At 28.4% G+C, this 14129-nt stretch overlaps 1 protein-coding gene across 2 annotated transcripts in view; it reads right to left on the reverse strand.

Annotated features, from left to right (window-relative positions):
- Positions 1-6729: 6729 nt before the first annotated feature.
- LOC107449398 (importin-7 msk) overlaps positions 6730-14129 on the reverse strand; it is a 46100-nt gene continuing 38700 nt past the window's right edge. For both annotated transcript variants that reach the window (XM_043043235.2, XM_071178235.1), the window contains exons 20-23: positions 14009-14065; positions 12030-12278; positions 8926-9042; positions 6730-7773 (exon numbers count right to left, since the gene is read on the reverse strand). In XM_043043235.2, coding sequence (XP_042899169.1) covers positions 7682-7773; positions 8926-9042; positions 12030-12278; positions 14009-14065 — 515 coding nt within the window. In that variant the 3' untranslated portion in view covers positions 6730-7681. The remainder of the gene's footprint in view (positions 7774-8925; positions 9043-12029; positions 12279-14008; positions 14066-14129) is intronic.

Below are 14129 nucleotides of genomic sequence, written 5' to 3' on the forward strand. Positions count from 1 at the left end.
GTTCAAAATTATACTTAAACTAAACAATACTGATTACATATTAATGTGTAATAAAAATTAGCATTAAAGCAATTAGTATAATAAAATATAAATGAGATAATTTTTATAAACATATTCACCAACTTAACCCTAAGTTATTAATTACAAAATTATTGTCACTTATTAACTCTAAAATGAAATCATTTTTTACTTAGGGTAAAAGGCAATCTGACAGAACTAAACACTATTAATTCTTTGTGTTTTGAAACTGGTTACTTAAGAAATGCTTGAAGCTTCACGCTTTTACCTATACTAACCCCTTCCAAGAATAAAGATAATATCTTTTGTCTATCTTGTCAGGCAAAATGTTTTAATGGTAAAATCACTTTTTTTTTATAGGCTTCATTAAGAGAAACTCCTGGGATTCTATGTCTAGTCTCTTGGGCATACTTTTTATATTACTATTACATAAAAATAGAATATCATTCTACGTGCCAACAACAACTTATCAAGTTTTGTATGCAAGTATCTTTCATGAATATATAGTGAATTTTTTCTATTAATTTAAATCAGTTCAATTAATTGCACGGTGGGCCAGCATCCAAAGTTTCGTGGCCAAAATTAGTATTTCGATAAAATTTGTTTCAAAATTTAGGGAGTTTTATTTAGGGTTTTCATGTGCAGGTAAATTGAATTCATATTTTAAATTTTGAAATACACTAAAAATATTTAAAAAAAACAAGATGGCGAGCAAAAAAAATATATATATATAGTATGTTTAAATAAATAAATATAGCAATGAAAATATAATAATTTTCGTAATTTTATATTAAAAATGAAAAGCAAATTATATTTCCGAAGTAATATTACTATATAACGCGAATTGATTTCAAAATAACGCGAAAACATGAAGAAAAAAAACATAATTTTTGTTTTTCGGTATATTTTGTCCACCTTTGCAATACGGGCAAAATGGGGCAGGTTTTTTCGAAAAAAGAAACATCAAAGACAACAAAAAAAAAAGTTTAGCTAATTACCTCGTGGAAATGTCAAGTGATAAGATATAAACTATAAGTTTGTCAAGAGTATTAAAAAATCCAACAAATTGAAAAATTGTACTAAAATTTTATACGAATTACTCTGATAAAAATGTAACAGAAAGGTGAAATTCCTATATATATTTCTGAAATATAAATTTAAAAATCATATGAAAAAAAAATTTTTTTTTAACATATTTTTCACTACATTGCACTCGCGTCGGTCCAAAAAGTAAACTAAAATGTTTGGAATGATTATGAATACTTAATTTGGGCGATATTAAAGCTGACTAAACATGTTTTAGTTGAAATTTAATTTTTGACTTCTGGCCAAAATTCAAGGTCTTCTGACCCACTGTGAATTGGGATAATTTAGTTATGGTTTTGTGGACATTTAACACGTTTTTCTTCCTTTTTTTCAAAAACCAGTTTTAGTACAGAAAACGATGTTTTCGTTACATTTGATAGTTTAATTTCCTAATACATTTAAATTGTATGTTTCCTATTTGCATTATTGCGTTTTTTTTTAAATAATAAACATATTTTGGTAAAACAATAAAGCTATCTATAAAATACTTTTATGAATATTCATACATATGTTATATTTATTTAACTTTTCTTTTAAAGTTTTGTTGATTGTTTATATTTATTGTATTTCACATATTAAAAAAATGTATTCCAACAAAATTTTCCGAAATTTACAAAATATTTAAGTCAATTTTTATTTAAATTGTTTACATTCTATGTAACTATTAACAGATATTGCCTTTTTTAAATATATTTTTTTTAAAAATATTTTAGTATAATATTACAGCCAGTTATAGAAAATTATTCGTTGTCTTTACTAAAATCAGAAAAAATATATATAAAGCTTGCTAAGCTGAGCATTTTTCACTTTTAAAACAAGGCCGGATCAAATTTAGGTAGTAAAAAGGATAAAATCTAATCTCAAATTAAAAAGGATAAAATCTTTTAGCATTTGCATGAGAATTTAATAATTTAAATGGAATAATTACCTGCAATATTTTACATATTTTTCTAAAAATGAAAGCATTATTTATTTCTTTGATTTAAATCAACTTCTGATAGAAGATTATTTGCCGATTATGTCTTACATACTTCAGTTGTGTTAATTAGCTTATGGCAATAACATTTAGATTAAACAAAATATAAGTTTTAATAACAAAGAAATGCTCAAAAAAATAACTAAATATAAAGAAAAAGTACATAAAAGGCATACCGTAAACCGGGGCGAGTCTACCCATTTTAGTTTTATTTAATTTTCACTATTTTAAATTGCAAATAAAAATTTTTTTACCGACGGAGGACTTATTTCATACTCTAAGGAAGATGGCGCTGTAGTAGTTTGATCCGTTTTTATTTATTTGGTGTCTTTTTAACCGACCTGTTCAAACGTCTTTTGAGAGATTTGTATTGAAAATTAGCAAACTTTTAGTTGGTGCTCCGTAAGTATGTTATTATTATTACTATTTTCACTTTGGTTAAGTGATAAACCAGGGTGCGTAGCCAAATCTTTGAATCAAAAATAAACCTTTTCAAGCACTCAAAAAACTCACATTGAATCAATGATATTATTGAAAAAAAAAAACTTCTTATGAACAGTTTTAGCATTGAAAAAAACCCAAAAAGAAACGGACATAAATGGAAACAATCAGTACTTTCCCACATCACCGAGTTAATTCAACTTGACTCTGAAAAAAAGTACCCTTACCCCCTACATCAAAAAAGTGTTAGAAGTAAAATAAAATAAACAAGAATAAAAAGGAAAACATTTAATAAGGATCGGACTATCCGAATTGGAGCACTCGGGTTTCAGTTTCGAGTGTGCGCGCATGCGCAAGTCATAACGTGGGTACGACATGAAGCCCGTGTGAATGATTACGTAGCAAACACCCCATTCTTCGTGAAATGCAAGGGATCAGCAAATATCACTGAAGAAAAAAAAAATTATTCGTAAAAAAAAAAGCACTTTTTAAAAACGCCAGCTGAAAAAAGCACCTTTAAAAGCTTTTATAAACGAAATCCCCCCAAAAGCATCTTTAAGTACTTTTTACAAACGCTACGCACCCTGTAAACTTATCTAAGACTAAGATTACATTAATTTTATATGAAAAAAAAATGTAAGTTTTGCTGTTGTAAACAAAAAGGCAGAATTCGCGGGGCGAGTCTACCCATTCGTATTTAGTTTCAATAAAGCATAATAATATACTAATTTAGAACTTTGTTTATATTAAAATTAAGTCATTCTAAATGAATTTGAGTATATTATTTTAATTCTGCATTGTAGAAAAATCACACCTCCCAAAAGAATGGGAAAAGGATTTTTCACGATTCCAATGTTTGAATTTCGATTTTGTTAATAATCTTTATTATTATTTATTAATTATTTAATTGTAAATTTATATTAATTTTCATTTATTTTTATCAACAATAATCAGAATTTTTTTTTAAATTTTATAATGTTAATGATTATAAAAACAAAACTGTGATAATCGATCAAATAATCATTTTGTGTTATTTTATGAATAAAAAAATGGAATATATAATAAAGTTAAGAATTTCACTTCATAAATATCCTATATAGTAACTAAAATAACAATTTAATAGTAAAATTTGATTATTTACAATATTAACATTCATTTTAGTTGAATGGGTAGACTCGCCCCATACGAGAGATTTTTCAGCAGTTCTATAAAAATATACAGTAACAGCGTAACTGTTAATATTTTCTAAAATCGTTTTCACAGCTTTAAAGAGGGATAAATAGCGATTCCGAAACACCTATTAAAATCCTTTTTTCTTTAATATTTACAAAAGTTTGATCACTTGAAAGTTGACGAACTGAAAAAATGGGTTGACTCGCCCCGGTTTACAGTATAGAAAAACATTTAAATTCACTACTTCATTTCTTAAAATTATTTCAGAGAGAATTTCTTAAAATGATTTTTTTAAGATTTTGAATTTTTGATAGTAACATTAATAATATCGAATGTATACACATATGGCAATAAAATTTTAAAAAATTTTTTTGATGAATAATGTAACAAGTAGAAATGTTTCATAAATAACTTTGGAAGCTCAGAACTAGTTAAGTATCTGAATTTTTTTGTTTTGAAATTTTATATAAATTTTTTCTTAATTCTTTTCCAGTATAACTTAAGTTGTATATCATGCTTAAGTGAAAAACCACCTTAAAGCCCGAGTTGTGACAAATATAGAGCCCACTTTTAAAATTGAAAATTCCAGTGATCTAGAAAAAAAGGACAAACAAATTAAATTCCCAGGCAGAAAGGATCACCCAAAATATTAAGACATTTACTTCAAGGCCAAAACAAAATTGCAACAACACACGTTTGTCAAATTGTGCCTTTGATACGAAAGTTTCACCAAATTTATAATTACATATATTCAATAAGACCCTCCAGTAAGAGAATTTAAGAAATAGGGTTTTCAAAATTGAAAATATTTCACTTACCTTAAGAGAATTTTTTTTTAAAAATAGACATAAAACTTACAATAAAACTAAAAGTAAGATCTCGTTATGGAAACCAAAATTTAACTCTTTATTCAGAGAATGGGGTGATTTCTTAAGATAGATATTGCTGAAGTACTAATTAGTAATCAACAACCCGTTACCCTGCCACTGAGATCCCCTCTATGTCTATGCAATGTTAGGAGAGCAGCTATAGACCAATGCTTATTTCACATCTGCTTTTCTCAACACTTACAAAATAACAGATTTTTGAAATGGACAGTTATTAAATCAATCTCTTAATGTATCAATGATTGTAGCAGTGAAAAAGCAGGAATTTTCATTTATTTTTAATTTTAGTAGCTAAATCATAAAAAAGGTCCATATTTTTAAAAGTAGCTTTTACCTAGATCTTATCGAAAAAAGTTGCCATTTCTTTAAAGTAGATAACGGGGGCAGCCCCAGCAATTAACTGCTCAGATGAACCAAGCCTCTTATAAAAAACTTAAAAAATGGTAGCCAATTTATTTAAACAATAAAGCAAAAGTTCAAACTTGAAGTTAATAAAATACAATAACTTTACCCTTTCGCTTAAATTTAAAAATATGCTGCAATAATTTTTATAACTAAATATTATTAGTACTATTAACAGCCGACCGGACTGTGTAGGGGTCTGGGAACTGGCCTTGAAATCAGAAAGGATCCGGGTTCGAATCCCGGACAAGGTGTGGATGTTCTTTCATTCTCCGTACTATCTGTCCTTACTGTGGGAGCAATGTTGGCACATCCAATATGGTGTCCCTGAAAGAGTGGCCAACAAATCTGCCCTTCAGATGCCTGTATTAATTAAAGGTCATTCCCTAGGTGGGTAAGGATACACCAAATGTGGCCCTTAAAGATGGTTCAGCGACTGTTGCTGCACAGCAGATGCCAAAGATAATGCACCAACTGCTCTCCCTCAGCAATGAAGTTGAAATGTGCACGCCAATTCACCAACTAGATGTTCACGGACTGGTGATATCCTGGAATGAATCATGTATTATGCTCCATTAGACATATGGACGCCGCCCGGTGGCTGAGCGGTAGCGCTGTCGTGCCACAGGTCCCTGGTTCGATCCTCGGGCCGGGCAAGGTTCACCCAGCCTTTCATCCCTTCAGTGGGTCGATAAATGAGTACCAAGCATGCTTGGGAACTAAACACTGGGGGTTCCGCGTTCGGCTGACCACCTGACCGGAACATCTGCTCCTGCACCCCAGAGCCCAAGAAAACTGAGATGGGCACAGTAGGCCTTGGCCCTCTATGGGCTGTCGCGCCACTGAGTTTAGTTTTAGACATATGGACATTGGCGCAAACTTCGTGAAAGCCGACACTTTGCGACTATTGCCTGAAGAGTGCAAATTGGAGGAGGAATCATTTTGACAGGTGACCACATTAATGTGACTGGAATGAGTATTAACTTATATTTTTCATTGGATTCATGCAATCATACTTAAGTATATACCTACCATTCAGTTTGCACTATATTCTTCTATTTATTTTATAGCTATTTCTAGTAGTAAAAAAGATAACAGCAGAAATCTAAAAATTTTCTTAATTTTTAACAGAAGTGTAGTAGTATTAAATTGTTAACTACTATAATGCATTTAAAAAATATGAGCTGAGTATGTTAGATATATCATATTTATTTAGGAACGATGTATTGAACATGCCAACTTACTTTGCTTTGTGGTAAAATTTCCGGTGATATCAAAATTAATAGTTCAATTGATTTGGTAATCAATCTGAATTTACTAAACACAAGTAAAAAGGCACAACTTTATTTCAGATATTGCATACTCTAGTCTTTCAAGAGTTTTCAGAAATTCTGAAATCTTAATTTTTTTTCTCTCTCTATCTATAAAATCTTTAGAACAAAGCGAAGCAGTTGTCATCCCTGTTAAAAGGCAGAGAAAAACCACAACACAAGATTCACCCAACTTAAATGAAATTAACAACAAAAAGAGAAAATAAAAGTGTTGTAGCACACATTTTGCTACAGAATCATATCAAGAAAGTAAATACTTTTGAAAAATATACTTTTTTTCCTTCTAAAAAACTAAATTTAAGAAACACAGCTAAGACAACCTTACCTGATAACATATGATTGATATAGGACTCTTTTTTTCTTTTCTTTTGCAAATGGAAAGAATGAATTGAATAGATAAATATATACAAAAATATTTAATGTCAGCATTCATTTATTCTGTACATTTCGTAATATCACAAAAACATATTGCCATGTTTCTTTTTACAATTTGCAGGGAAGAGAAAATAGAAAGCACATGACTTCCTTTAGTTACGGAAATTATTTTAAAATTCAATTAAAAAAAGTATCTAAAAAAGACTCAGAGGTAGCATTGCCATATTTTTTCTTTTAAAAAATACAAACAAACAAACTATGTTAAAACTAATTTAAGACTGTAAAATTTTAGGACAGCACTTTTGCTTAATATATATAGTTTAGGTTATTTTTATGAAAATACAAATGTAAAGCAAAAAACTCATAAATATATAGTAGTATAATTCTGCAAGTCTAATATGTGTTAACAGAATGCAAAAAAAGTATCAAACAAATAAATAAGTATGTCTACATGAGAAAAAAGTGCTAAACTTCATAATTGCATCAAAGTCATAATATGGGGGGGGTCATAATATGGATCAAAGTCATAATATGGATCTTTCAGAAAAAAGTGTACAGTTAGTTATCAAACGTTTTTATGATTCTCATAGTAAAAACTATAAAAAATTGTGTAGTTGGCAATCCATGTACTATTACAAAGGAACTATCATGGATAAACATGCATTTTTTGTGACTAATTTAGCAATAACAGACAAGACTGTCTATTAATTATCTTAAATCAATTATATATTTATTCGAAATATAATTGATAAGCATATGAAAAATAACCACAACTTCACTCACAATTATTAATCTTCAAGCATAGAAGTGCTGTCCCTCCATCCGACATTCTAAAATTATGAATAATAAATAAGAGGAAAAAAAAACCTAATAATTTACAACAGGGATTTATAGAGAAAGAAAAGTCATAATAGCTTGATTCATAACAAAGAGCATCTGTAGCGTACGTGAGGAGAGGCTTTTCTTTTTATTAAATAGTTCTTTTCCAGTTTCTATGAGAGAGGGGTTCCACCGAAATTGAATGAAGTTGGAACAGTTTGATTTTGAAACACATAACCACCACTTTTTTCTATTCGTTTAGATTCTAGAAGAAATAACGTGACATCAATTAACAGAAAAATAAGCATGTATCCAAACAGTTTATAGAAATGACATGCATATAAAATAAAAGAGTGCCCTTAACAGGGTACCCGCTACATTTTAGACTTTCAAATCCATGATTTTTCACGAATAAATAATTATAGCAAAAATCATGACAAATTTTGCACAATACCAAAGTTCATGACTTTCCAGGTGTGCGGATACCCTGCCTTAACCAGGGCTGCCACTCAAATCTAGAGAAAAAAAAATTCCCTGTATATATCATACAAAATATATTGAGAGAAAACACAATTACGGTACTTTTGTGTCAGCTATATTGGGCTAACTATACTAATTTTAATCGAGAGAAAAGGAACAACTGATCCTACTTAAATAACGCCATGGTAAATTAAATGTATATTTTAGGTTTTTCACCTTGAGTGGCAACCCTGAATTAATACTTGGGAAAATAATTTCTTGGATTTTGCAAGCTGTGGCAGAAACAATTTTTTTATTTTTTAAAAAAAGAAAGAAAGAAAAAAGTGCTTTTGAAAAAAAATATCAGACTTTTCAGTAGATCGCACATAAATTTATTCATTTCCCCTGACTTTTTTTTGAAATTTTAGCTAAATTCCAAGTAATTTTCTGTTCTGTGGCCCCTGCTTCTTGCATATTTTAGGTTGAATGTGGATGATTCATCGACTCACCTTTAAAAATTCCATGATATGAATACCGTATTGTTGTTGTGTTGTATTGTTTTATATGGTATGAAAGGGACAAATCTAAAATTACAAAACTTCCCCTTACAAGATTTGTTACAGTATTTGTTTCAAATAATAAATAAGTGTATGACCCCTAAATTCAGTATAAACATTTGAAACAATGAATCCTACTGGTAAGGTTACGTTTAAACCACACATGTAAATAGTGGACAGGCGCCAAGTTTTAACCATTAAACGGTTTTTTGATGTATTATTAATTGAAATAAATAGATGGAATTGAAAATCTAAATCTGTTGATTCTGCAAGTAAATTATTTTAAAATCTGTTCGTATTATTAGAAAATAAGATGTTCAGAAAAAAAAAAAAAAAAAAAAAAAGTTTCTTGTATTTTTACAGGACTACACAGCCTCATTCTATCAATGAAAATAATTTACCTGCAGCTGCTTTTCTTTGATCAGCTAGGACAAATATTTCTTCGCAGGCTCTCTGTTGCTCAGGTGTCAGGTGAGATGTGAGAACATTGTACCAATTAGGATCACTTGTTTTAAGACCTAAAAAATAAATGTTTGAGAAGTTCATTAATAATACTACCTTTTCTGAGATTATTTCTAGCTGACTTGTATACCTTTTACTTGAACAGAAAATTATCACCATTTTAATTAGGCTAATTACTATGAGAAATATTAAATGAGAATGCTTAGAAATATGTCAAATACTTTTAAGCATACTCAGCATGTTATTGGAGCATGGAATCATCTCAGCATGTATTATATAACACATGTTATTTTAGATAAGAAATGTCAAAAATCTATAAAAAAAATGCAAACATTTCAATCCAAGCATATATAGATCTTGAAATTATTCAAAATAAATATCTCCAACTCAAAAATAAAAATTTAATTTCAGTTTAATTTTTTTATAATTTAAAAAATATTTTGTGAACATATTGCTGTGTTGGCAAATTTGGTTCTCAATTGGTAATTTTCGGTTGGCAAAATGTCATAATTACATTGCACAAAAAAATTACAGCAATTTTGAAATGATATTTTAAAAAACTTTACGACTTTCTTTTAATTAAATTTAAAATAAAAATATAATGCATTTATTAAAAAACAAAAAAACATGCGTTCAATTACATAGCTGCCAACCCTTCCGCATTTTTACTTATTTCAGCCATTTTGTCCACTTTTGCAAGCAGAAGAGCATGTATTTCCTTCGCTGTTCCTCTTATAATAGCCTGGGGAGAGGGGAAGAGACCCCTTCCTGGAATCAACATTGAAGAAAAAGAAATGCGGTGGATCTGCATTGAAATATATATTTGCTCATTTGATTAATCTTGTTCATTTTTAATTATTATGGCTGAACGAAAACAATGCTAACAAGCTGTTAAGGAGACTTATTCTCTTGAACTTCCATACATTTCTAAATCTAATGTTGGAATACACGATGTACATTGCACAAAATAAAAAACAGACCACCCAGAATAACTTTCAATCTAATGGTTAGTTCTTCACATTCTGAGACTCAATCTTAATGATTCAAGGGGGTGGCATCACATATGCTAATTATTTAATGCAGACGATATTTCAAGTTATCAAATCAGACACAAAAATGTACTTTTTCTGAGTAAACATATCCCCCCCCAACGGATTTGCATCTTTGACCCCGAAAATATAGGAGGTAGGTGCTATCTGGGAAATAGGTTCCCAATATTTCAGTCAGGAGAACGATCCAAAGCTTTGATCAGTACATAAAACTGACAAAGCACCAAATTGTTCTTACAAAGAAAACATAACAGAGCAGGTAAAGTGGGAAGTAAAAATTTCTTAAAAAGAGCAAATAATAAAATAGCATTGAGTTTTAAAATATTATGTTTTCATGTAATCAAGAACTACGAAACAGCAAGTAGATGATCAAAAATCTTTTTTGCTTTAATAAAAGGTGAGTTTATTCTCTTTTTTATGCTCATTTATATTATAGTGGATTTATGAAATAATAAATAATTGAAATCAGCTTCTGCACTTTTAGGCATTTTTTTTGTCGTTCTTCAGCATTTTAATAACTAGGGGTTGACAGCTATGTAATTATAATTTTATTATATTTTACACATTTCATTATATTAGTCAAAAATACGTTTTATTTTAACACTGCAAATATATACCTGAATTTTAAAGTACCTACAGCGAGTATTAAAAGACAAATATTATGACATAATAAAATAAATAAAGATTTTTTTCTTGGGTCATGAATACATTTATACATATGTAATGTATATTAAAAAAATGGCTTAGTTATTCTACAGTCAAGGTAAGGTATAAGGCAGAACNACTTTTTCTGAGTAAACATATCCCCCCCCAACGGATTTGCATCTTTGACCCCGAAAATATAGGAGGTAGGTGCTATCTGGGAAATGGGATCCCAATATTTCAGTCAGGAGAACGATCCAAAGCTTTGATCAGTACATAAAAGTCTGTCATAATATATAATAGTCAGGTACATAAAACTGAAAAAGCACCAAATTGTTCTTACAAAGAAAACAATTAACTGCCAAAGAAGAAGAAGAAAAAACATAACAGAGCAGGTAAAGTAGCAAGTAAAAATTTCATAAAAAGAGCAAATATTAAAATAGCTTTGAGTTTTAAAATATTATGTTTTCATGTAATCAAGAACTACGTGTCAGCAAGTAGATGATCAAAAATCTTTTTTGTTTTAATAAAAGGTGAGTTTATTCTTTTTTTTTAATGCCCATTTATATTACAGTGGATTTATGAAATAATAAATAATTGAAAGCAGCTTCTGCACTTTCAGGCATTTCTTTTACATTTTTTTCTGTCGTTCTTCAGCATTTTAATAACTAGGGGTTGGCAGCTATGTAATTATAATTTTATTATATTTTACACATTTCATTATATTTGTCAAAAATACATTTTATTTTAACACTGCAAATATATACCTGAATTTTAAAGTACCAACAGCGAGTATTAAAAGACAAATATTACGACATAATAAAATATATTAAGATTTTTTTCTTGGGTCAGGAATACATTTATACATATGTAATGTATATTTAAAAAATGGTTTAGTTATTCTACAGTCAAGGTAAGGTATAAGGCAGAACAATTTACTCTGCTATTTCAAAAAATTAAGAAAATAATCCTGATACTAAGTTTTCGAATTGTTTACTTTAGGCCTATTTTTCAGTAGTTAATAGCAATACATATTATGCAGTAATATAGTTTTGAATGCATTTTTATGATTTAGTTTTCTAATTATTTCCATTATATTTATATTCATATAGTTTAATTAAAAATTGAATATTAAGTTCTTAAAGTATCCTTTAAAAAATCTCAGTTAATTTAAAAAAAAATCTAATTTAAGTCAAATAAATTGATTTAAAAAAAATAATAAATTAAGAATATGTTTAAAAGACGAAAAAAGCTGAATTCATATTAGAAAGTTTCATGTATAAACGGCTTTTAAATATCACAGAGGTGAAAACTTAATGGAAAAATATCTGAAAATAAGAATATTAATTTACTTTGCATAATTTCTTTAAATATAACATATTCATCTATAGCACAGTCTTCATCGTCTAAAGGTGTGACATAACTTTCTAATGCTGTTTCTTCTGCTTCTTCATAAGCTTCTTCGTCATCTGAAGTTTCATCATCATCAGCAATCACAGATGAGGTGACAGGGAAAGGAGATTTCTTCTTTATGGTTTTAGACAGAGACTCTAAATAATCACCATCCTCATTGATTTCATCTTCATCACTTGCCAAAACATCTGAAAACAACTATACATTAAAAATAATTAAGTGCTAAAGGAAAAAAAAACTATCTTAAGTAATGTTAAAGGGACATAACATTTGATTCAGAGGAGGGAAAGTTTATACGATTGTAACAAAACAGCAAAGCTAATACTTTAATCTATAATATATGTTTGTGCATGCCTGTGTCACCCTTAACTTTAGAATAATTTGAGTTCTGAAATTCAATCAATAGGTAAAAGAATCTTAAAAATAGTTATAAAATTTGTTAAAAAAATCAGCATTTTTTTTTATTGGCTCAAAGATTGATTTAAATGCAACTGCAGACAATTTTAAAGACAGTATCAGTGTTTTTTTTTTTTTTTTTTTTTTTTTTTTTTTTTTTTTTTTTTTTTTTTTAACATTTTTATTAATTGAAAAGGAGTTATTTTCATATTTACGGCAGCATAATTTTGGAGGAGAAAAAAATGTGTTTTGGAGTAAACATTCTTTTTATTATTAGAAAAGCATAGTTAGTGCTTGTAAAATTTAGATTTTGGTGCAAAGTTAACAATTTATATAATATTTAACAGAGCTTAGAAAACATGCATTATCAAATAAAAAAAATTTGTAAAAGAAAACACTACAAAGAATTACTTTTTATTTATTTCCACAGGCTATATCATATATAGATAAATATCATTTTAAATAATTAGATAAAGAACTATGCCAGTTAACATTTGAAACTAAGTGAAATTCCCAATTTAAATAAACTTATCTACCACCACTAATAAAAACATATCATCAATAATATATAATTTCATCAATGCTGAGTTATTTCTAGATGGGGATTGTGGGGCACACAGCTGTTTGTCGTTTTCTGTTGGTTTTTCAAATTATGATATCTTAAAGAAAATATAATAATTTTGAATCTCAGTTATCACTTTTTAAACTGCTAGATCAACCCATATTTTAAGATAATTTTTTACACCTTTTTAAGTAGTTTCTCATTTTATAATTACATTCTAAAGTAATTTTACGTTAAATGATTATTTTTTTGTGGGACACTCCCATTTGTTTAATCCAATTTCAATATTTTAAGCATGTTATTACTGCACATGTATGTATTACTACACATATAATCTACAAGGCATTTTCTTTTAGTTAGAGGGGGGGGGGGTAGCTATACTTTCGTTCATTCTTAAGTAAATCCTATAAAAATCATTAAGATATTTTAGTCAACCCTTTCGCATTGCATTTCCAATATCTTTAATATAATGTTATATTATAGAGGTTTTATCCCCCTTTTCCAAAAAGCAGGTCCCTAATTAAAATATGAATTTTCAATCTCTTTTATCCACCTATCAACATGCACATTTAAAACTCTTCTCTCCAAGAATGATAAATAAATAAAAATTAAAAACTAGAAGAGTTTTAGACAATTAAGGCCTTTTAGTAGAAAAGATCAAACACCTGCATGAAGTAAAAGCAACAATTTAATTTAATTTGATATGATAAAAAGGATTAAAAAATATAGAAAAGAGATTGATAAGAAAAAGATTTTTGTTCATACATATCTAAAGTTGCATTATAATTTTGTTTACATGAAATTTTTAATATCTTCTTCCTCTTATTATACATCAATCAAACTACCTTTATAACATCTTTAAAGGTTTTAAATTAACTTAATGATCATCATTTAATTCCAAACTTCTAAATGCCCAGTGTGAGTGTACTGATGAAAATGTATTTCACTATAAAAGCTTACCAGGTTCAAAATCTTCTTCCTCCTCTTCATCAGAATCTTCTTCCTCTTGAGCTTTGTCTTTAAAAAACAATTAAAAATATTTATTAAATTTCAAATTGATAGTCTGTTACAAAGGTCTTTA

Source organism: Parasteatoda tepidariorum, chromosome 3 (genome assembly GCF_043381705.1).
Source record: "Parasteatoda tepidariorum isolate YZ-2023 chromosome 3, CAS_Ptep_4.0, whole genome shotgun sequence".
NCBI lineage: Eukaryota > Metazoa > Arthropoda > Arachnida > Araneae > Theridiidae > Parasteatoda > Parasteatoda tepidariorum.